Source organism: Anguilla anguilla, chromosome 14 (assembly GCF_013347855.1).
Source record: "Anguilla anguilla isolate fAngAng1 chromosome 14, fAngAng1.pri, whole genome shotgun sequence".
NCBI lineage: Eukaryota > Metazoa > Chordata > Actinopteri > Anguilliformes > Anguillidae > Anguilla > Anguilla anguilla.
In genome coordinates this window covers 2,341,450-2,365,090 of record NC_049214.1, presented here as the reverse complement: position 1 = coordinate 2,365,090, position 23,641 = coordinate 2,341,450, and the positions used below count along the sequence as shown (strand labels likewise).

The following is a 23,641-nucleotide window of genomic DNA, read 5'->3' as shown; positions in this document are numbered from 1 at the left end:
TGTTCGTACGACAGAGACGTTGTCCGTATTTCAACATTCCCAAACATAGAATTACCGGTCTGCCCCCTCGTAAACACACGGTGAACTCTCCGAGAAGGCCAGAGGAGGGCGGGACGCTTGTAATGCTCCAGTTGTAAAGAAACGTGCCTTTTTTCAAAAAAGAACGATTTCTGCGAGGAACCGCTCGGAATAGCATCAGCTGCCAGTGCTTAATCAAACGTGTTTATGAAACATTTCTCTGGGTGTGTGTGTCACGCTGCCAAGCCTCCTCTATCCTCCCCAGGCCTTTATGCTCTATCTTGAGTTTGTAAATGTGTGCCACACATTTAGTGAAAGATTAAACGAGTACACGAGTAGCGACTGCAATATTGATGCCATATCAAACACAGAGGTATTTATAACTTCAAAAGTGGTCTTAGCGCAGATCAGTTTCAATTAGGCTGGATTGTATTTGAATGAAGTGCAAAGCAGTAAATGCTATATGGAGGAATGGGAACCAAAAACAAGATCCTAAACATTTCTAGCAGATGTGACCTCTAATTACTGTCTTTACATTGTGTGTGTGCGTATGTGTGTGTGTGTGTGTGTGTGTGTACATGTGTGTTCATGTGTGTTCATGCGTGCATGTGTATATGTGTGTGTGTGTGTGTGTGCACGTGTGTGTGTGTGTGTTTGTGTGCATATGTGTGCGTGTGTGTGTGTGTGTTTGTGTGCACTTGTGTGCGTGGGTGTGCAATATCAAGCACATGAAATATAACATCAGTCAAATAGATATGACAGAATAGTCTACTAAAAATACGCAGTCTAATATTGTTTCCATAATACCATCAGTAGTGTGGATAGTTTTGTAGATTATGTTTGTGTTGGCATGAATTGTACATTTTAAGTAGCTCTTGTGCAAATTGTTTGATGTGCTAAACGATCTCTTTTGTTGTGTAGATAATTTTTAACCTTAAGAGACGTCTAAATGAACATAAGATAAATAAATAACTGCAGTATTGTCAATAGGAGATGAGAGTTTTTTTTTTTTTTCAGGTTTCTCAGGTGGTTCTCTGGCCACGCATGCTGGAGTTATTTGCTAAATTGTTTAATTAACCCTGTGGGTTCCCAGCCCACTCCACAGACCCGTTATAATCACACCGCGTGCGTAGCGAGAATTCGCCCGGGACGTATAAGTAAGCCTTTGTGCTTCCCGTCGAATCTGCCTCAATTACAGGAAGTGTTCAAATTAACACAACAAAAAAAACCTCCCTCGCATCTCTTCTGTGGTAGCCCACCCCCCTCGCCCCCCCCCCCCCCCACCCCTCGCATCTCTTCTGTGGTAGCCCGCCCCCCAACGCCCCCCCCCCCCCCCCCCCCATCTGCATCCGATGTGCTTTAATTACGACATCTTCGGCTGAGCCCAACGCACAAATCACGAAATCGTTCGAGTGGGGGGGGGACGAGGAAAGGAACATGGCCGCTCCCCGGAACGCTCCCAGCGAAGGGAGACCTGGAACAGAGAGGACGATACGCATCTAATTATCTCTGCGGTGTGTTTAACGGCTCAGTTAGTCCTGGCAGCGCAGAGGGCAGGGGGGGTCATGGGGGGGGGGGGGGGGGGTGGAGCAGATAGAGGGAATTAGGGGTGGGATCTATTGGGGGTGGGGGGGGCGTGGAGTACGGGGGGGGCCACAGTAAAGTCAAAAACTCATTTCCATTGTGGTCCGTGAGGGTATGCGGTGGCAGTCGAGGCAAGATGACTTCACAGCCGTGTAAATGCAGTCAAAAGGATGGCTGCACTACAAACTTACAGTCTAAAAACAACTACAAAAAAATAATATCATAAAACAAAGTACATCAATTTTTTTGCTTCAGGTTGAGTGTGTGTGTGTGTGTGTGTGTGTGTGTGAGAGAGTATGTGTGTGTGAGTGTGAGTGTGAGTGTGAGTGTGAGTGTGAGTGTGAGTGTGTGTGTGTGTGTGTGTGTGTTTTCTAGGCGCTCCCTAGGAACAGCTGGAGGATTTGTTCTTTCGGGCTGCACTAAGATGGACACCATGGCGATAACGAGCTTACTTTTGGGGGGGTGGGGGGGGAGGATTATTAATTGCTATTGTGTGAAGTGGATCCGTGCTTTGTGTGGCTGGAAGTCATTTGGGCCCTGCAGGAAATCAAACTTTATTTTATTTCCATGTGATTAACTCTGCTTGTGATTTGAAGACGGGCCCCATGTTATTCCTCCTAATTAAAATAATTAAGACAAGGGCTAATATCTCAAAAAAGTAATTGGTTTGCCTGCTATAAAAGAGCCAATTTATTCCCCGCCCCCCATCTTACCCAGTCTGCCCCCCCCCCCCCGCCATCACAATTACCCTGAGCTAAACACAATTATCGTTGTGCTTTCCAAAATCTTTTTTTTTTCGTAACATACCTCATGGGGAATTGACTGATTGTTGAAGTGAAGTTTTCCTGAATTGCTCGTTGTAATGAAGTATTTTCTGTGAAGTTTCGGAACTTTGAGCAGATATGACTTGCTCTTATTTTGGACTTTGAGCAGATACGACTCGCTCTTATTGGAGAATACCCAGCAGAGTAGCTTTCTAGGAGTTACGCAAGGCAGATGAAGCTCAATAAATTGCTTAGATTATTTAAATAATAAACTATTCACATTACCTATCAGAAGCAAGGCGCACTGTAGGTTATCCGCTGAACTTTGAAAGAGTCCTTAAGAAATATAAGGCAACTTTCTTTTGGCAGGAATGTTTCCATGTCAACAAGGGAGGTTTGAGCAGAAATCTCCATTTCAGTTAATCCAAGCGGAGATTTAAGAGCTCTGCCGTCCTCACTCAAGTCAAAATGACATTCTGGGGGGGCCGAAAATAGAGTCTCCGAATTACACTCAGCTAATTGGAGCGAAAATATTTGGAGGAGTGTTTCTTCTGTTAAACAACCCTGCTGCTCCCAACACAAACGTTTTCCTGAATTTTATACAGTTTTTGCTCACATGAATCTGTGATTCTCTTTCTCTCCCTCCCTTTCTCCCTCCCTCTTTCGGTCCCTCTCCCTGCCCCCTGTTTTCCCGCTTTTTCTATTCCTCTCTCCCTCGCTCTCTCCCCCTCTCTTTCACTCGTCCTCTCTCCTCCCCCCTCCCACACCCTCCTCCCCCCCCCCCCCCACACACCCTCCCCGCCGCAGATGCAGCAGCTGTTCTACGAGAACTACGAGCACAACAAGAAGGGCTTCATCCAGGAGCTGCAGAGCAGCAAGATCCACAACGCCATCACCCTGCACCCCAACAAGAGGCCGGCCTACCAGTACCGTCTGCACGGCTACATGCTGAGCCGGCGCCTTAGCGCGCTGCGCCACCGGACCGTCCGGCTGCACCGCGAGGGCGTGGCCATGAGCCGGCTGACCGGCACCGAGCCGCGCCCGGAGGACCAGCGCCTGGGCGCGCTCCCGTCCTACACGCGGTACCAGCCGGCCGAGCGCGGTCACGTGATCGAGTGGGAGTTCCTGACGGGCCGGCACCTGTACGCGGCGGCGGGCGGCGAGGGCCAGGCGGCGCGGCAGGGCCTGGGCGCGGCCCTGCGGGCGGCGCTGGAGGACACGGTGCTGCAGGTGATGGAGATGATCAACGAGAACTCCAAGGCGCGGGGCCGCGTCATCGACTTCAAGGAGGTGCAGTACGGGTACCGGCGCGTGGACCCGCTGCACGGCGCCGAGTACATCCTGGACCTGCTGCTGCTGTACAAGAAGCACAAGGGCCGCAAGCTGACGGTGCCCGTGCGGCGCCACGCCTACCTGCAGCAGTCCTTCAGCCGCGCCTTCTTCTCCGAGGCGCAGGAGCTGGACCCGGCGGCGCTGGCCGACGCCGTCGACTCCCAGGCCCCGGGCCTCTCCTTCCTGTCCAGCTCCCTGCGCATCTTCTCCCCCTTTCAGTCGGCGGGAGGGGCCGGCGGGGGAGGGGGCGGGGGCGGAGGGGCGGCGCGGGGGGGGCAGCAGCGCAAGGTCCACGTCCTGGTGCCCCTGACGGGCCGCTACGACGTCTTCGTTCGCTTCATGGAGAACTTCGAGAGGACCTGCCTGGTGTCCGGGCAGAGCGTCCGGCTGTCCGTGGTGCTGGTGGACAACGACAGCAACCAGGACCGGGCCCGGCACCTCCAGCTGATGGAGCGGTACCGGGACCGCTACCCCGCGGCCGAGCTGTCCGTCGTCCGCATGGCGGGGGGCTTCTCCCGGGGCCTGGCGCTGGAGATGGGCTCGTCGGCGCTGGCCAACGACTCGCTGCTCTTCTTCTGCGACGTGGACCTGGTCTTCAGCGAGGACTTCCTGCAGCGTTGCCGGGACAACGCGGTGCAGGGGAAGCAGGTCTACTTCCCCATCGTCTTCAGCCAGTACGACCCCAAGGTGGTCTACGCGGGCGGCTCCCCCCCCCCGGCCCCCGACGGCGGCGGCGGCGGCGGCGGCTTCGTCTTCACCAAGAAGAGCGGCTTCTGGCGGGAGTACGGCTTCGGCATCGCCTGCATCTTCAAGAGCGACCTGCTGGCGGCGGGGGGCTTCGACACCTCCATCCAGGGGTGGGGGCTGGAGGACGTGGACCTCTTCACCAAGGTGATCAACTCGGGCCTGCGGGCCTTCCGTAGCCAGGAGACGGGGATGGTGCACGTCTACCACCCGGTGCACTGTGACACCGGCCTGGAGCCCAAGCAGTACCGCATGTGCCTGGGGTCCAAGGCCAGCACGTACGCCTCCACCGCGCAGCTGGCCGAGCTGTGGCTGGAGAAACACTTGGGCGTCGGCTACAACAGAACTTCCTCCTGACCTTCCGGAAGCCTCCGGCTCCCCGGGATGACTTACCTCAGATTCTGCGCCCGGTGCAGAGAGCAATGGGAGTCTGTGTGCGTGTGTGTGTGTGTGTGTGTGCGTGTGTGTGTATGTGTGACTGTGTGTGTGTGTGTGTGTGTGTGTGAGACTGTGTGTGTGTGTGTGTGTGTGTGACTGTGTGTGTGTGTGTGTGTGTGTGAGACTGTGTGAGTGTGTGTGTGTGTGTGTATGTGTGTGTGACTGTGACTGTGTGTGTGTGTGTACGGGTGCACGTGTGTGTGTGCGCACGCGTCCGCGTGTGTGTATGAGAGCGTGTGTGTGTACACGTGTGTGTGTCTGCGTGTGCGTGCGTGCGTGTGTGTGTGTGCGTGCGCGCCCGCGTGTGTGTGTGTGAGAGAGCGCGTGTGTGTGTGTGTCTGCGTGTGCGTGCGTGCGTGCGTGCGTGCGTGCGTGCGTGTGTGCGTGCGTGAGAGAGAGAGAGAGAGTGTGAGTGTGTGTGTGTCTGTGTGTGCGTGAGAGAGAGAGAGAGAGTGTGAGTCTGTGTGTGCGTGAGAGAGAGAGTGTGAGTGTGTGTGTGTGTGTGTGTGTGTGTGAGAGAGCGTGTGTGTGTGTGCGTGTCAGAGTGAGATGGAGAGAGAGAGAGAGCGTGAGTGTGTGTGTGTGTGTGTGTGTGTGTGAGAGAGAGAGAGAGATGGAGAGAGAGAGAGTGTGAGTGTGTGTGTGTGTGTGTGTGTGTGTGTGTGTGTGAGAGAGAGAGACAGATGGAGAGAGAGAGAGTCCTCGGGTTAAGGTACGCTCGACAGTTTGAATTTGTGCAATTTTTTTTTCTTTTTCTTTCTTTCTTTCAAAGTGTTTTTTTTTTTGTCAACAGCGTCTTCCAAAGTACATTCACAGCACATGCTGAATCTGTGGTCGTTTCAGCGCTTGCCTAAAAAGAAAAAAAACTGTGATGCCGCAAGTCCCCCCTCGTCTTTCTCTCCTCCACCTCCTCCTCCTCCTCCTCCTCTCTTTCTTTCTGCCATACGGATATCTGTTTGTATTCTCAGGAGCGCATTTTTCTCATCGTTCTGGCCGGGCGTCCATCGATAATGCGCTGTGCAGGGCCCTCTCTGTATGAGCTGAACCAGAGTCTGGCTCTTCCTGTCTGTCCAGAGTCTGGCTCTTCCTGTCTGTCCAGAGTCTGGCTCTTCCTGTCTGTCCAGAGTCTGGCTCTTCCTGTCTGTCCAGAGTCTGGCTCTTCCTGTCTGTCCAGAGTCTCGCTCTTCCTGTCTGTCCAGAGTCTGGCTCTTCCTGTCTGTCCAGAGTCCGGCTCTTCCTGTCTGTCCAGAGTCTGGCTCTTCCTGTCTGTCCAGAGTCTGGCTCTTCCTGTCTGTCCAGAGTCTGGCTCTTCCTGTCTGTCCAGAGTCTGGCTCTTCCTGTCTGTCCAGAGCCTGGCTCTTCCTGTCTGTCCAGAGTCTCGCTCTTCCTGTCTGTCCAGAGTCTGGCTCTTCCTGTCTGTCCAGAGTCTGGCTCTTCCTGTCTGTCCAGAGTCTGGCTCTTCCTGTCTGTCCAGAGTCTGGCTCTTCCTGTCTGTCCAGAGTCTGGCTCTTCCTGTCTGTCCAGAGCCTGGCTCTTCCTGTCTGTCCAGAGCCTGGCTCTTCCTGTCTGTCCAGAGTCTGGCTCTTCCTGTCTGTCCAGAGCCTGGCTCTTCCTGTCTGTCCAGAGTCTGGCTCTTCCTGTCTGTCCAGAGACGCTGCTTTTCCCAACGCGCTAACGACAACAACAACAACAATAATAATAATAATGATGATGATAATAATAATGATAATAGTAATAATAATGACGATAACATACTGAAAGTACCACAAATGTGCTTTAAATCTCCCAGGTGGGAGGAGACTGTAAAATAGAATTTTCTAATTTATACGAAGAAAGAAAAACATGTAAACAGAATGTTCTTCATCTGCAGTATTTTATAAAAAAAAAAAAGATGTGTGAATGGTTTTGATGATTGTATCTTTATTTTTTAGTAGATATATTTCCATGATGTGTAAAAGGTACTGGATACCGACTGTCAGCTGTCTTCTCAATATAATTTCAACATTGAAACACAGAAACATCCCCGTGACATCATTCTTTCTCTTTTTGTGACCGTGCTTCACAGAAAAAAAGCGTTTTTTTCTCTCCATCATTTCAGCATCGTGGCTTTCCAACCGTTCAGTCTGCTGGCAAGAACAAAAAGTCGTATTAAAAGGGGTTATTTATAATAAAAATATTGCAATTCTACAGTGTGGTTTTGTGTCAAATCAGTTTTCTTTGTATCATTAGGAAAATCCACATTAACTTGTGAGTAACCAATGTGAATTCTAAACGCTGTTACAGTCCATAAACAACAATCTGATTCAATATCATTTATTTGCACAGTTTATACTGTATGGGTTTATTTTTCGCACAAATTGTCTTCCACCATATCCTCTGCGGCATAATTCAGGAATGTGTGGGGAAATCTGGAACATTAGATCGATTTATAAATGATTATCGCCTCAGCGGTGGAATAAAATCTAAAACTGCCCGTCTGGAGAAGACGCTCATCTGCAGTCACGCGCCACGCCAGCGGAGTTCGTTAGACGCGTTATATCGTTAACAGACAAAATGGCCGCTCGTCCCCGTTTATCTGAGTAACGGCTGGAAGGCTTAGAGTGGATTTAGGAGGTTTCATTAAAAAAAATAAACAAAAAAAAATCCAATAAAGCCCAAGCAGATGTGAGGCCGTGTTTGGCTGGGGTTCGAGCCCAGCCGTCGGTCTTCCCATATTAAAGTGTCACGGCAGAGCGCTGGATATTCTCCCCGTCTGTTTGAAGTTGCACGTGACGGAAAAGGAAAGGTAATCTTCAGCGGTGTCAGGCTCCTGCAGCGAGCACCACCGATGCTCTTCGTCTGGACGGGGAGGACGGAGAGGCCAGAGAGAGCTTCGCCGCCGTCCCTGTCTCTGTTTTTGTTTAACTTCTCTGACCCCGAAACCTGGATCTGGCACCAGCAATAACAGACTCAATAATCATCAGGCAAAAAAAACTCGATTGAGCTTCTTAAGAAAATAAATAAATTGATAAATAAATGAAAAAATCTGCTGCATAAATAGTCACATGAGGTCAGCATGTGGAAGTGGTCATGAAAACTCCAGCTGCGCTTGTGATCAAACATTAAAGACTCGGTCATGTGATGCAGTAATCATGGTAATGAACTCTTGCGGGTTCAGTATGACCCCAGAAATTACTGGGGATGTTGGGGTGCTCTAGTATAGCTTTTTTGCACTGCGTTTACTTTGCTGTGGTTTTACTCAGTAAATTAAAGCAGTTTCACTGCAATAGAGCATGTATATATGCTATGTGGACACCTGACATGCAACATCTCAGCCAAATATATGGGCATTAATGTGGAGTTGGTCCATCCTTTGCTGCTATAACAACCTCCACTCATCTGGGAAGGCTTTAGAGTAGATGTTGGAGCACAGGCTGCAGGGATTTGCTTCCATTCAGCCAGAAGAGCATTAGAGAGGTCAGGCACTGATTGGGTGATTAGGCCTGGCTAATAGTTGGCTTTGATCCCAAAGGTGTTGGATGGGGTTGAGGTCAGGGCTCTGTGCAGGCCAGTTAAGTTCTTCCACACTGATCCAGAAAAAAACCATTTCTGTATGGACCTTGCTGTGTGCCCGAGGGTATTGTCATGCTAAAACTGTTGCTGAAGCGCAGAATCGTCTAGAATGTGATTGTGTGCTGTAGCATTAAGACAGGCCTTCACTGGAACTACGGGGCCTAGCCCAAAACATGAAGAATAGCTCCAGACCAAGGGTTGTCAAGATACTTTTGTTCGTGTAGTGTATCAGTCCTGTACTGGAGCAGAGAGATAAAGTCTGCTGTGAAAATCTGGTAGCAAAGGAGCCAGGTGGAGGAGCTAGAAACAGGAGAGACTGACAGAAACTGGGTTTAAATCACAACTGAGCCGGAGCCATTTTGTTAGAATGAAACTTATGCGGCCTCTTTGTGTGATTAGCCTAATGTGCAGCACACTGAGGCTCTGTGGGCCCGCAGATCCAATCAGCTAAAGAGGATCCAACTGCCACCGGGCGCCTGCCAAGCCCGTTAATCATCAACAGCCAATCGGAAGCACGGGGCGAAGACTGATGTGGGTTTAAAAGGTGAAGTTCCCCCGAATACCCCTGTATCTCTGTATTACCCTCTCTCTCACTCTCTCTCTCTCTCTCACTCACTCTCTCTCTCTCTCTCTCACTCTCTCTCTCTCTCTCTCTCTCCCCTCCTCGTTCTCCCTCACTCTCCCTCTCTCTCTCTCTCACACCCCCTCTCTCTCTCTCTCTCACTCACTCTCTCTCTCTTTCTCTCTCCCCTCCTCGTTCTCCCTCACTCTCCCTCTCTCTTTCTCTCTCACACCCTCTCTCTCCCTCTCTCTCTCATACCCTCTCTCTCGCTCACACCCTCTCTCCCTATCTCTTCCTTTCTCTCTCTCTCTCCCCTCCTCGTTCTCCCTCACTCTCCCTATCTCTTCCTTTCTCTCTCATACCCTCTCTCTCACACCCTCTCTCTCCCTCTCTCTCTCATACCCTCTCTCTCGCTCTCACCCTCTCTCTCTTTCTCCCTCGCTCGCTCTCCCTCTCTCTCTCTCTCTCCCTCGCTCGCTCTCCCTCTCTCTCTCTCTCCCCCTCGCCCTCGCTCTCCCTCTCTCTCTCTCCCCCTCTCGCTCGCTCTCCCTCTCTCCCTCTCTCTTTTTCTATTCCGTTGCTCCTGCGACGCATTCAGCTCCGAGCGGTACACTAAATCTCGCGTCTGCGGGGGAAATTTTACACAGGAAGCCCCGCGACGCCGAATTTTTTGCTGGGATTGGTCCTTTTTTTCTTAAAAAGCCTCTTAGCGTGACCTCTCAGCCGACCGCCTCAGACAGAATGATGGGTTTCGCGTCGGGCCGAGGGTGGCGCAGCTATCTTAGAACGCACATGTTACATCCTCCGATGGGTTTGCCGTTCTTTCTCTGGCGGAGCTCAGAGGTGAGCTGAGACTGTGTAAGGGGCTTGGCTCTGTGTGGGCGGAAGGGGTGGGTTGGGGGGGGGGGAGAAAGGGGGGGGTTGGAGTGGGAGGAGTTTATAGAAGGGGTGAGTGCTCTTTCAGAGAACGGATTAGTGCTGGGTGCTGGGTTGTGTGGGTGTGGGGTTGGGGTGGGGTGGAGGGGGTGAGGGCGGAAGGGGTGGGCAGAGGGGTTGGAGGGGGAGGAGTTCATAGAAGGGGTGAGTGCTCTTTCAGAGAACGGATTAGTGCTGGGTGCTGGGTTGTATTGGGGATGTGGGGGATTCTACAGGGAGGGCTGGTTTCTGTTTAGGAGAGGCAGAGTTAGCGTTCAGGGCGTTCGGCACTACAGGAGCTAGGGGAGAGAGAGGGTTAGGGTGAAGGATATTTTCGATAGGGTTGGGTTCTGTTAGAAATGCAAAATTAGGGTTTGGGCATTTGGCTGTACAGGGGGGAGAGGGTGGGTCAGTACAAGGAAGCAGCATTTTGTTCAAGACAAAGGAAGAGCAGGTTCGTCTTCAGCCGGTTAGAGCTCAACCTTTGGGGTCATGAATAAACCAGGAAGCACGGGGGATGTGCGCTGAGCGAGTCTTGCATATCAGAGTAATAAAAAGAGTCACAGTGTTTTATGACACCAGTCAGGATAGCATTTGTGCCAAAGATATATATGTAAGGTACAGTAAGCGAGACAGTTGCTTCATAACAAGCCCTTTGACAGGGTCATGTGATCTCGCCGTGAGGTCGAGGGTGTCATGTTGATGTCAGCAGGCTTGGCGCGTGTGCTGTTCCCGTGACTTTGAGATTTTTACATTTTCCTTTTTCTAGAACACAGTCACTTGGAATTTTGGAAAAACATTTTCCAAAAGTCCTGCTCTTGAAAGGGGTTAATTCCCTCTCCCTCTCCACCTCAGCTGAGGTGAGGCTGGTGCTCTGGTGAATAATGGCGGCCGTACACCCTCCGCCATGCCAGGGGGCAAAAACACTAGCGGTGTTAACGCCCCTGCACTCCTTCTCCAGTGTAAACCAATTAGGCAAAATTCAGTTATTTTTTTCAAATTCTCCAACTGCCACTGTTTCTTGGTAGATTGGCACAGAAGCAGGCTCCCTGTCAGGACATGGGGGGGATAGGGGTGGTGATGAATGCCGCTGGGGTGCATTTCCATTTTAGGCGTATTTGCAGCGGATGCTTTTATCCCGGGCGACTGACGAGGCTCATGCTCTTTTACAGGGAACTCCACTTACACAGCGGGACGCGGACCGAAGCCCTTTCAGATCTGAGCACCTTGTGCACGATGGCAATGTTCCACCTGGGAAATGCGCCTACAACCTGGGCGTTAAATGCCTAAGTTCCCTAACTGCTATGATACACTGCCAGCCCGCATTTTATACCCACTTCAGTGCGAAAAAAAAAAAAAGAATTTAATTAAAATCCAGACGCAACAGAGTAATAAAATTTTACAATTTTTTTTGGAATGTTTTTTCAACATTCTAGGTCAGTGTTCCAGAACTCCACTGCTTTCAGTTACCGGTAGTGTTTGTTACATCGGCATATTTGTCACCTTAAATTTTAAAAGATGTTAAGCCTGCACTAGTGGGTCCTTCAGCCAAACCCAAATAAAAATTACAAATAGTCTGTGAACTTCAGCTATCCACAGGAGCCTCAACACACAGACACACACTCAAACAGTGATCTCTTGATGTAGCTTGCACACTGATGCATGTTACCAGTAAAGGTTAATGACACAATTATATGATTATAATGATCTATTGCCAGAGGATAAATTACCTCTGGCCATCGAAGACCGTCTTTCTGAAATGCCACTGCGCGGTTCGGGTAAAGCCTGTCGGAAAGGTCATATATCAAAGAGTCGTGTATGACGCACGTTATCAGAGATGAGGACCAAACCCGCTCGCTGAATGTCTAGTTAGTGAAGGGGTTATATTGAATAACAATAGAGATCTGCTGGCTGCGTCAGAGAGACCTGGCCACTGTAATCGGCTGCCAGAACACCACCTTTTGCTCTTTCCTTTCACTTTACGCCACGCAGAGAAATATCGGCCTGGACGGGAATTTATTTGATTTTCCGTCAGTCTCACTCTCACTCTCTCTTTGTCTCTCTCTCTCTCTCTCGAGGCCACGAAAGTCTGTTTGTAGGTCAGAGCTTTGAATTACTGTAAGTCTTTGAAGCGTTCACAGATATTCAAGGGGCATGGGGTTACGTTGTTGCTGTAGAAGAACTTCACAGTTTGATGTGGCTTATGATATATCTGAGGGTATAATTCAGTTCCTTGTGCGCATTAAAAAAAAAAAAGAAAACTAAAATGTGCTACAGCTTGAGTTACAGCTGGCGATTCCCTGTGTCATTAGACCACCAGCTCTTTGTAGATTTTTTCTGGAAGTTAATGAAATGAATGAGTCCATTTTTTTCTATAGCCATCTTGGGGAAAAAATGCAGGAGTTTATTTTATTGAGCGGGTTGTGTGATCTTACATGAAAAAAATGGAAGAGTTTGTTTTTTTTTGAGCAGTAGTGTGATTGAACTCCCTGCTCTTCTTTCTTTCAGTGCCAAGCTTTCTTTTTCTTTGTAGTTCTCCTCCCTCTCTTTTCTGACCTTCTTCCATCTGTACCATCTCTGCTCTCTCTGTCCCTGTCTCTGCTCTATCCAAAATGTTCCCTCCCCCCCATTGGAAAATGAATATGCCGCAGTATATTGTAAATACGTGGAATACTTCAATATATAATACTAAATGTATTTCAGTGCAGTGTATTTTCTGCAACATACTGCAATTACATTACATTACAGGTTATTTAGCAGACGCTCTTATCCAGAGCGACTTACACAACATTCTACGCAGCATTTACATTGCATCCATATATACAGCTGCATATATACTGGAGCAATGCAGGTTAAGTACCTTGCTCAAAGGTACAGTGACAGAGTCCTACTGGCAAAATGTGAAAATGGTAATAATCTATACATTTGTCCACAATATATTATGACTTATTGCAACATATTGAAACAAATAGTATTGTCTTGACAATATATTTATTTCAATAAGTTTCAGTTCAATCCGTGTGTATTAGGGCACCTGTAGTTCTGTGTGTAAAAACCCCCTACATGGGGCTATTGGGTGGGTGTCTTACCTGGAGTCTAACTGGACAGTGCTAACTCTGGCTAGCAGAGAGGGGCTCAATTAGTCAGAGCATCACTTAGTGATGGTGGGGAAAAGAAATCCCCCACCCCAAAAAAAAAAATCTTTGGTATTATTATTAATGCATTTATTTTGAGGGTGCATTTGGCAGTCTGTTTGTCATTGTGTACATCACTGGAGTACATCACAGAAACAAATCAATAAGACCAGAAGTGTCATCATTCCACTGAACACAGTGAACCAGGTGGTAAGGAACATCGCTACAGTGAACCAGATGGTAAGTAAGATCGCTACCCTGAACCAGACGGTAAGGAACCTTGCTGCATTGATTCAGATGGGAAGGGACATCACTACCCTGAACAAGACGGTAAGGATCATCGCTACCCTGAACCAGATGGTAAGGAACATCGCTACCCTGAACCAGATGGTAAGGAACATCGCTACCCTGAACAAGACGCTAAGGAACATCACTAAAGTTCAGTTTAGCTACATTGAAACTCCAGCAGCAGGTTGAGCCCCCTGTTCCCAAACTGTGGACCTGCTGTGTATCTACAGTAGCTCTTATCATGAATACTGGATGTCTGGGTCCACATTTCACTGAACAATCCAACAGAATTAGAACTCTGTGAGGAGGAACCTCAGAGTATCCATAATTCACAGTTTCTAAGTCAGTACAGTTAACATGTGCTTTAGTCATGTACTTCTATTCCTGTTGTACATGTACTGTATTTTCAGTGCAAGACAGAACAGGTCAATAATAACAATGTTGTAGGGTTTCTGTATTTCAGAATTTGGTGCAGTGGATAGTAGTCGCCTCACAGCAAGAAGGTCCCTAGTTTGAATCCCGGCCAGGGCCTTTCTGTGTGGAGTTTTCTTGGACTCCCACAGTCTAAAGACATGCAGGTGGGCTAATTGGAGGAAGTAAATTGCCCGTAGGTTTGAATGTGTGAGTGAATGGTGTGTGTGCCCAGCTTGTCGACTGGTGTGTTCCTGCCTCTCGTCCAATGTATCCTCCAGCAAAAAGCCCCCCGCCCCCCCCACCCCCCCCCCCCCCCCCCCCCCATGACCCCCATAACCCGGAAGAGGATCCCGGAATAATTGGGTTGGATAATGGATGGATGGTTATGTCATGCAGTATTATTACGATGTTGTCACAGAAAAGGAAGCACTCAAACTATGGAGAGAAATATGTCTCAATATTATTGACAAATACATTTGTTTATGATGAAGCATAAATAAGAGACGAGTCATAAATGTGTTTTACTATCAAGAGAAACTCTCTCTCAACTAGTGCCTTGTAAATTGTCATGTACTCATCACTGGATCCAAATACAACACTTCACAAACCAATTTTACATTTGGGAATGTCTTATTGCAAAAAATTCACATGGAAATTGGGAACATACTTTGGTGCAAAAGGAAAAAGATGTATTCACAAATACGTATGCATTTGTACAAATCAGTGGACATTCATTTAAATAACAATTTACAAGATACAAGTTGTTGATTTGTTTGTGGATAGTAAAACCCATTTGTGACTTGTCTCTTATTTATGGATCATGATACACGCGTTTGTCAATATTATTGAGACTAACGTCTCTCCGTATCAAACTGTGCTTTCTGTTCCCTTTTCCAGCTTCAGTGCACTGTCACTACTGAGCGCCTGACGCCTGCAATGCAAGTCTCACTTTGACTGGGCTCCCACACAGCCAAGACAGACCTCGCTTGACAGGCAGGTGAATATTGATCCAAGAAAAAAAAGCCTTTTTGTCATGGGGGGGAGGGGGGGGGGGGGCGTTTGTATTGCTTCAAAGGCTAAAGTAACTTCTGACCTCAGATTCCCTGCTGGTCTCGGTGGCTGAAAAATCGAGTCGTCTGTGACCCAGCTCGCCCTTCCCTGGCAGCACAAAGCCAAATACGAGGTGCAACAGAAACACAGCGGGTAATGCTGTCCGCCATTTTGTCAAACAAAGCTTCTTCCCCTCACGTTCACGTCTGAACTGGAGATAAGAAGAACGAGAGATGGGCAGTGTAACTCATAGAACAATTCAGCCACCTGAAACTGGCAGAGAAACTTGCAAAGAAATACTCCCAGAAATCCTGAATGTTTAGAAAGTAAGGTTGACTCCCAACTGTCAAATGCAATATAAAGCTCTCACTGTAGTGACTGCCTGGAGAATAGATATTACTGCAAGCAACCCCCCACAAATGAAGCCATGCTACTTAACCTGAATTGCTTCAGGACATATCCAGCAGTATAAATGGATGCAATGTAAATTCTATGTAAAAATAAAGTTGATGAAAAAGTTGTATAAGTCGATAAGCCTGTCAGCTAAATGCCTGTAATATCAATTAATAATCAATTGGGAAAACTCATTTCTGTATCACAATAGGACACATAATCCCCAAATTCTCCCACGTCACTCCCCTGCTGCGATCACTTCACTGGCTACCGGTCGCTGCCAGGATCCGATTCAAAGCCCTGACCCTTGCCTACACTGCCGCCAACAGGACAGCCCCCATCTACTTGCAGGACATGACTCAATTCTATGTGCCTGCTCGACCACTCCGCTCTGCGGCAGCAGGGCGTCTTGCAACCCCTCCCACCCGCCCAAAGGGATCACAGAGCTTCTCCACCCTAGCTCCCCAGTGGTGGAACGAACTCCCCGTCCCTCTCCGAACCTCCCCCTCACTATCCATCTTCCGCCGTGGCCTGAAGACTCATCTCTTCAGACTATACCTAGAATAACCACTACCACGCTGTGTATATATATATTAAAAAAAAAAAAAAAAAAAAAAACCCTTTTTCCTGTCACTTGTTACATGTTGCCCCATCCCTGCACTTCTTGGTAAATTGTATTTGTCCTAATACTCTAGCTTATTCTTCTGCCTAGTTTGGCTTTGCAGATGTTAGACCAGGATAGTGTTCTTTGTTCTCGGCTAGAAATAGTTTTACAAAATAAGTAATTGTACCTTACTGAACCCGTGTTCAGCAGTTGTCTACGATCATGAAAATGCACTTTTGTACGTCGCTTTGGATAAAAGCGTCTGCTAAATGAATGTAATGTAATAATCAATGAATGAAATACGTAAAGGATTCCATTCCTCTCAATGGCAACAGTATGACATCCCCGCATGGTCACACAGAGCAAGAGAACCAGCCCTCCCATTCCTACGCTCGACGCCGCGCAGTTGCTGGAAAACGAAATAGAAAAAGTTTCATCCTCTTTTAGTTTCCAACAAATCTGCCTATTATCTCCCTTATTCCCGAAAACAGCTTGACGAGCAGCGCAAATGAATTCCTCTACGTTAAAAAAGCAGGCCAAAGTCACGATTTCTGGAAAATGTAACAATGGACTCATTCAATGAGATGTAATTGGCATTCAGTGCGATGTAATTGGCTTGCACTTTCCCATTTGCACCCAGGAACGCCAACAATGCGGAACCGGGCTGTTCGAGGAGCTCGCGCTGCGGAGATTCTCCTCGTTCACAGTGATGTTGCGGAGCCACGCCAAGCCGCAGGAGCACACCGGGTAAAGTTTCTTTATTTTGTGTTATGAAGAAGATAACGTATAATAAAAAAGGCAAGCTAAATAAGCTAAATGCAGCCAACAAAAACACTCAAACAACACTATTGAGATTTTTTATTATTTTTTAAAGATAATAATACATATTTATTTGGGAAAACCCAAGGACATTGTTGCTTACAACACAGATAAGCAAAAAATATAAAAAATAAAATTCATTTTAAAAGTTCATGTCCGGTTAAAGGGGCGAGTACAGTTGGAGATAAACGCACACACACAGTTGGCTCAGAAGGACAGGAAGGGATCTGATTTAAAGCTTGGTGGTGGGCATCGGACTGTAGCGTCAGAGATGGCTCAGTGATTGACGCCGCTGAAGGGCAGCAGATCTGCTTCCTTGCGCGATTACCGATCTGACAGCGAGCTCCAGCTGGTCAGAGACGCGATGTTTTAAACTTTCTCTGGACCTGCGGCTATGGAGGAAACGGCGATAAGGAGGACGCGTATAAGAAAAGAATGTGTCCCGGTGTAAACCCCCACATCGCGCTCATTTATATTCAGAATTAATCATCAGAAGCTATTGTTTCTACACGCAGCTCTGACAGATTATTTTATCCATAAAAACTACTCTGTTAACAGCAGAGCCAGGATATGTTTTATTATTTATATATCGCACTTCCGTCGCCGTCTACATTAAACACTCAATTTTTTTTTTTAAAGTACAAAACCAGAAAGAAATGTAGCCTGGGCATTTGTTTCTGCATTTGTTCTTAAAGCCACTGCCTTGTGAATATCCACGTTCTGAACATCGTGTTAAATAAGTGGACCGGGCTGACTCGATCTCAGAGCAATTTTTTCATCAGTCTGGGCGCTGAGAGTCCTCCCGGTGCGATAGGCCTCCATTTACTGCAGATACATCTTTATGCCACCGGGTCAAAGCCGGTTTCAATATTAAATTATTATGTATTGTTTTGTACAATGACTGCAGAAGAATGCAATATTTACAGAGGCGCGTTGTAATATTGCGTTTGAACAGGCAGCGTCTGAATATCGTATCTGTCATTTTGTGTTTTCTCGTGCGTCGCCAAAGGAAACACGAAGATTCGCATAATATCACATTCCGTCCCGCTTCCCCAAATTATGCCGTATCAAAATGTGGAGATGCTTATTCTGCAAATGAATACCATTTAATAGGCCGACTGTTGCTGCATACCGAATGCTATTACCAGTGTCAACAATGTGGGTTGTTGCACATAAATTTTGCATACGTATAAATATTTGTTTTTCTCCGGGAGTAAAAACTTTTTTCCTCTATTTATTTATTTATTATAATTTTTTTTTCAGAACATAACCTGCGTTTCTATTTTAGGATTTCCCCTATAATGGTGGGCGGCTTTGCGGTGATGTCATCAGCCAATGTCACGTCAAACGGAGAGCCATCATTTTCGCACTCCATTCAGTGGTAACTAGGCAACCAACGGGGGAAAGGCGGAGGAAAACGTATCTGCGAGGTAACATTATGTGGTCGCAATTTATGTCCTGGGACTTGTGTAGCAGCTAGGTCCTTAGGTTACTTAACGGGAATCTATGTCAATTTGTGTCAATAACGTTATCTGACGAACCTCCGGTGCCCTTTGGAGCGAGATATTTGTGAAGACATATCGGCGCGGAGCAGCAATTTGCGCCCCTGGTGTAAACTATAATTCTGGCTGTACGCCTTAAAGGGATCCACAGCCCGCAGCCCCTCGCGGTCTCCGTGCCAAACTCATTCCGCCTCGCTGCTCAACACCCTCGCTCATTTAGCTGCCGTCTGTTGATCCCGCTGACGTTCGCACTCTTGCCCCGGGGACAAATGGAAAATGATTTGTCTTCTTGGTCGACCAACCGGGGTGGATGGAGGCGGGGAGGGGGAGGGAGGGGGGAGTAAGAAGGTCGCCTTTGCATCCGTTGCTCTGACGCTGCTGTGAATTTTTCACAGTTTAAAATGTATTACCATTTAAAAAAAAAAAAAAGCATTTAACGTATGGGCGTTGTCACACTGTCTTTGAAAAGGTGAAAATAATACAGACGGAGGTATTTGGAATGAAAGCGCGTTCTTATTTTTGGGCGTAGTGGGGGGGGGGGGGGGGGGGGGGATGGTATATTAGTTAATAATGACATTCCATGTCCTCTCCTCCCCAGGATATGGATCAAGAGGCAGGAACCGCATCAAAAATTAACGAGGGTGATCATGTGACGTGACATCGCTTCGCGCCGAGCTGCCAGAACAGAGAGAATGCAGAATCACCGCCCGCTCCTCCTTAGAGAAGAAGACAGGCCAAGGTCAGCCGTCAACCCCCTTTCCTCCCGAACTTTTTGCAAAGTAAACTAACGGAGAAAAACGGTGCGTCCTCTGTTTCTACACCCCCTTCTCTGCCGGTTTTGGGAAAACTTTCCGGGACGCTTATACAATGTGAATAAGCATTGGATCCAGCTCACTAAGAACATCTGTGTTTGTCAGCAGATTTAAACGCATTTCGAGTGTTTACTAAGAAAGGTTTTTTTTTTTTCTTTTTTTTTTGAATATAAGCAGGCATGGGGATCACGTGACAGCACTACAAAATGGCAGAATGTGTATTTCGACAATTGTGCATTTTCCCAATTGTACTTTTATGTTTTCAAAAAAAAAAAAAAGGCTTTATAATTTTCGGTACGCCACTTACAGAAGCGATGCAGGAGCTGAGTTGAAACATAATTTGGACCAAACTCAGAGCCAGACGCTGTTTAATGAACCAGGGGAGGCTGACGTTTCGACAACCGTGACGACTTCCTCTGGCTTTTTGACTCCGAGGACGATGCCGTAGTCGTGGAAACGCCAGCCTCCCCTGGTTCATTAAAAGCTTATTTTGCTCAGAGCTCACTGCGTTCCTTATTTCAGGCTGGTCCCCAGGAAGTTGTCAGGATAAGGAGCGCCTTTCTATAGTCTGCCTGTCCTGGCTGTTGAGCACCTATGTAGGATGGGGGGGCGGGGGGGCAGAATGTATGGACCATGGGCGAAGGCGCCGCCTCCAACTCTCTCTCTCACGCGAGATTTTAGGCTCTTCAGCTCCATTAAAGCTCGGCTGGGCCCAACGCTTCTGGTGTTAAAAGCGAGTGAAGATGCCAGATGGCCTTTCTTTTCTTTCTGAGTCTCAGCACCCGACAGCTTGTTTGAGGAAACACGAACACACCGAGCTGTTGTGGTTCTTATTATTTGTCCGTTTAGCCGCCTGGCAGGTACGTGGCGATTCACAGAGTTTACACTCCACTTTGTGTTATATTCCCATTTATTACCATGTTATATCTTATTCCTACAGTTCCATATTTACAGCTCGGACCCCAGGAAGATTAGCTGCACACTGTATTGCTAATGGGGATCCTAAATAAATAAATAAATTTACTGAAATTATTTTTAGGCATCTGGATCAAGGGTAGAACAGTTGTAGCCCACCTGGTTTCTTGGGTTAGTTCAACCGGGTTCCGTTTTTGGTTCCAGACTCTCTTCTGCACCCACTCACCTGTGCGCAGGTGGATCTGGCTTATCGTTTAATGTGTTGGGCTCCTATTCGTCCTAGAGGCCTGGGCACAACATAGGTTGTGCAACATGAATGAGATGGAAGATCGATATCTGAGGAAAGGATGAAAAAGTTTGGAGTTTAAGTGGAAAAAGGTAGAAAGAAGTAGAATCTCTCTCCCTCCCACCCTCCCCCCTCCCTCTTCCTCCCTCTCTCTCTCTCCCCCTCTCTCTTCCTCTGCCTCTCCCTCCCATTCTCTCTCTCCCTCCATCTCCCTCTCACTCTCCCTCCATCTTTCTCTCCTCTCACTCTCTCTCTCTCATATATATATATATATATATATACACACACACACACACTGAACTCCTGTTCAGTAAAGGATCAGACCCTGACAGAGACTGACGGTTTTGGCGCGTAATCTCCGGTAAACACAGAGGGAACCCTGCATGGCTTCTCCTTCCTGTTCCTAATGGACTATTACTGCTGAGTCTGCAGCTCGTTAATTTCGGGAACGCACCCCTACCGCTTTCAATTACAATTATTTATCTGCGCAAATAAAACACAAGTGGAGTCGCTCGGAGTAAACAAACGAGCACTTAATTTACCGAAATATCTTCGATGTGTCATTGTAATTAATGGCACTAGAAGGGATGGATAGATTTGTGTGTGCATCCTTCTCTGTGTGCATGTGTTCGTGCGTCAGTGTCAGTTGTGAACGGAAAGATTTAAATATTCAATGTGTCTTCCACCGACCAGTCATTAAGTCTTAATTTACAGAAATGTATGTGAACCGGTAATACATTATGGTGCAGTTATAAATGCTTCATATATTATTAATAACCGCATTGCGCACTGTTTATTATTAAACAGCGCTGCTAAATGCCTGTAAATAGGATGTTAATAAAGAATCCAAGGGCAGCCAGATTGTGGAAATCCCACAGAAGGTTGCAATATGTAAATGTGAGTTTATAGACTGTAGCCGCAGTTCATGCTGTAACCCTTGTGTAGGAGTTTTTTCAGGATTTTCTCCATCTCTCCTCATAAATGTCATGTTTACTAATGCTTATTAATATTGAAATTAAATTAAACAATGTGTGGGTGGAATGCAGATATTATTACTTCATTAAGTTTTAACAACTGGACTGTAGGCTGTGAGCGTTAGCAGTAAACCTGATGGATATCGCCTCTCATGCACCGGTGTGCAGAAGTCTTAGACTGTAAACACTGCAATAACCGTATATATTGTCCTATGGAGTCCTTTAAAAGTGACACAGTTGCATAACTAGCACCTACCAAAGACCAGAAGCTTACAATAAATGTCCTGTAATGACCTCTCTGTTAACACCCAAAGCATTATGGGAAGGGCAACCACGTTCACAATGAATGGAGAGACCATGCAGACGCATTATGGGAAGGCGGCCATGTTCGTAAGGAGGGGAGAGGAGGTGCAGATGCATTATGGGAATTTGGCCACGTTCATAAGGAGGGGAGAGCTGGTGCAGATGCATTATGGGAAGGCGGTGACATTCTTAAGGAGGGGATTGCAGGTGCAGATGCATTATGGGAAGGTGCAGGTGTCAGATGGCGGATGGATGTGATTGGTGCTGAGAGAAGTTATGTGGTGGGAGCAAGACTGGGCTCTCTTTAGCCTGCTGTGCATAAGGTGTGCTCTCTCTCTCTCACACTCATACTCTCTCTCTACCCCTACCCCCCTCACTCACTCACACTCTCTCTCTCTACCTCTACCCCCCTCTCTCTCTCTCACTCACTCTGTCTCACACACTCTCTCTTTCTACCTCTACCTCCCTTTTCTCTCTCTCTCTCTCTCTCTCTCTCACTCTCTCTACCTCTACCCTTCCCCACCTCTCTCTCTTTCTCACACACACTCACACTCTCACTCTCTGTCTCTACCTCTACACTCCCCCCCCCCCCCCCCCCCCCCGCTTACACTATCACACTGTTCCCTGGGCCCGTCCTTTCCTCTTGCGTAGCTGCGGCGTCACACAGAGCTGAGGCTCTTTCTGTCTCCCAGGGTTACCGGGGTTTCAGAAGGACACCAGGCGCGTCGGGGTGTTACTCCGGGTCTCTGGGACGATTTTCTCGACGGCCGCGATCATTCACCCCGTCTGACAGCTTTAACGCCCTTCCGGAACAATCCATCGCACCTTCAGGCTGCAGGGCAGTTTTTTTTTTTTTTTACAGTCCAGAAACATTTTACTAGCGGCACGTTCACGACAGAGTAGAGGCGTAGACGCATGCACCGGGTAAACCGGTCGGGGCCAATTAAATCTGGAGCTTTTTTGCTGGAACGGTAAGCAGGCTTTGGACCTCTGTGGAGTCCCAGTAGGATTTGAGATTGATGCTTGACACGGTTGAGTTCTGACAGGCTGTTTTTTTGGTAAGCCTGTGTGACAAAGAATAAATGAGGAAAAATAATTGCTTGTCGGTGCTGTAATTTTTGTGCAATTACAATTGTTTTGTGGCTCCATCTTTCACTGACCTTGGAGGTATTTCATGAAGCAGGATTACTGAGTTAGCTGGATAAATTGCACTGAGCAAAACCTGGAACAGCTCTTTTTACTTCAGTCCATTTTCCAGTTTTAGGAGGGTTCTGGGTTTTACTCCCAGTTGTTGTCCAGCTAACTCAATAATTCTGCTTCCTGAAACAGAATACAATAGAATGATCAACGTTAGGTTGATCAGGCACGTTAGAACAATCAACAAATGTCAACACAGTGTGCTGCCACCTAGTGGTAAAACACCCCCACACCTAATGACAACTGGATGTTTCTCGATTGATTGAAATTCAACTCATTAATTGAAAATTCTTCATAGACCTTTTTTGGGGGGGTAATTTTACAGTTAATGGGTTTTATTTCCAGAACTGACTGAACTGAAACATAACTGACCTCAACCCTGAGGGATACATATTAAATAAAGCTGAAATCCTTCCCATCTCCAAACATTTCCTCTTCGTCACTGAAATCCATCAGAAAAATACTTCTGTATATTTTAAATTTATCCACTCCTCCTGTCCTCAGATAACCCCCGAATTCAACCCCTAGTCCCGGGGGGGGGGGGGGGGGCTCGGTCGATTCCCAGGAAAAGATGTATGTCAAACAAGGCAAGACCAGGCCCCCGTTCAGGAGGCTGACAGTTGGACAGACCGTCCCCTACATTCCAGCAGCGAAAGTCATGCGGAACTCTGTGTGAAAGTCCTCTCCTCTTCCTCCGTTGGCCCTCATCCTGGAAGCCATTATTCAAGAAGGCTTGGCTGGAGGAGGTTTGTGAGAGAGAGAAGGAGAGAAGGAGAGAAGGAGATAAACCAGTGGCAAGGCCCTGATGAGCAGTCTCGAGCTGGTTAACCCGAGGTCAACGAGTTTGATTTAATCTCCTCTCCTCCGTTAGGTCTCCACTCTACTCGGTGCAAAGAGTGCAGCTGCACAGAGACCCATCCAACCTTCATGGGAAAAAAACTGTCTCGAGGGGAGGGGGGGGGGGGGGGTTGGGACGCTGGCTGCCAGAGCAGCCCCTCCCCCACCTGAAACACCGTGGATTCATTTGGCTCTCCACGGCGG

General features: G+C 47.7%; 1 protein-coding gene across 1 annotated transcript in view; it reads left to right on the top strand.

Annotated features, from left to right (window-relative positions):
- chsy3 (chondroitin sulfate synthase 3) overlaps positions 1–4,933 on the top strand; it is a 155,899-nt gene extending 150,966 nt beyond the window's left edge. The window contains exon 3 of the mRNA XM_035392273.1: positions 3,174–4,933. Coding sequence (XP_035248164.1) covers positions 3,174–4,799 — 1,626 coding nt within the window. The 3' untranslated portion in view covers positions 4,800–4,933. The remainder of the gene's footprint in view (positions 1–3,173) is intronic.
- The last annotated feature ends 18,708 nt before the right edge of the window (positions 4,934–23,641 follow it).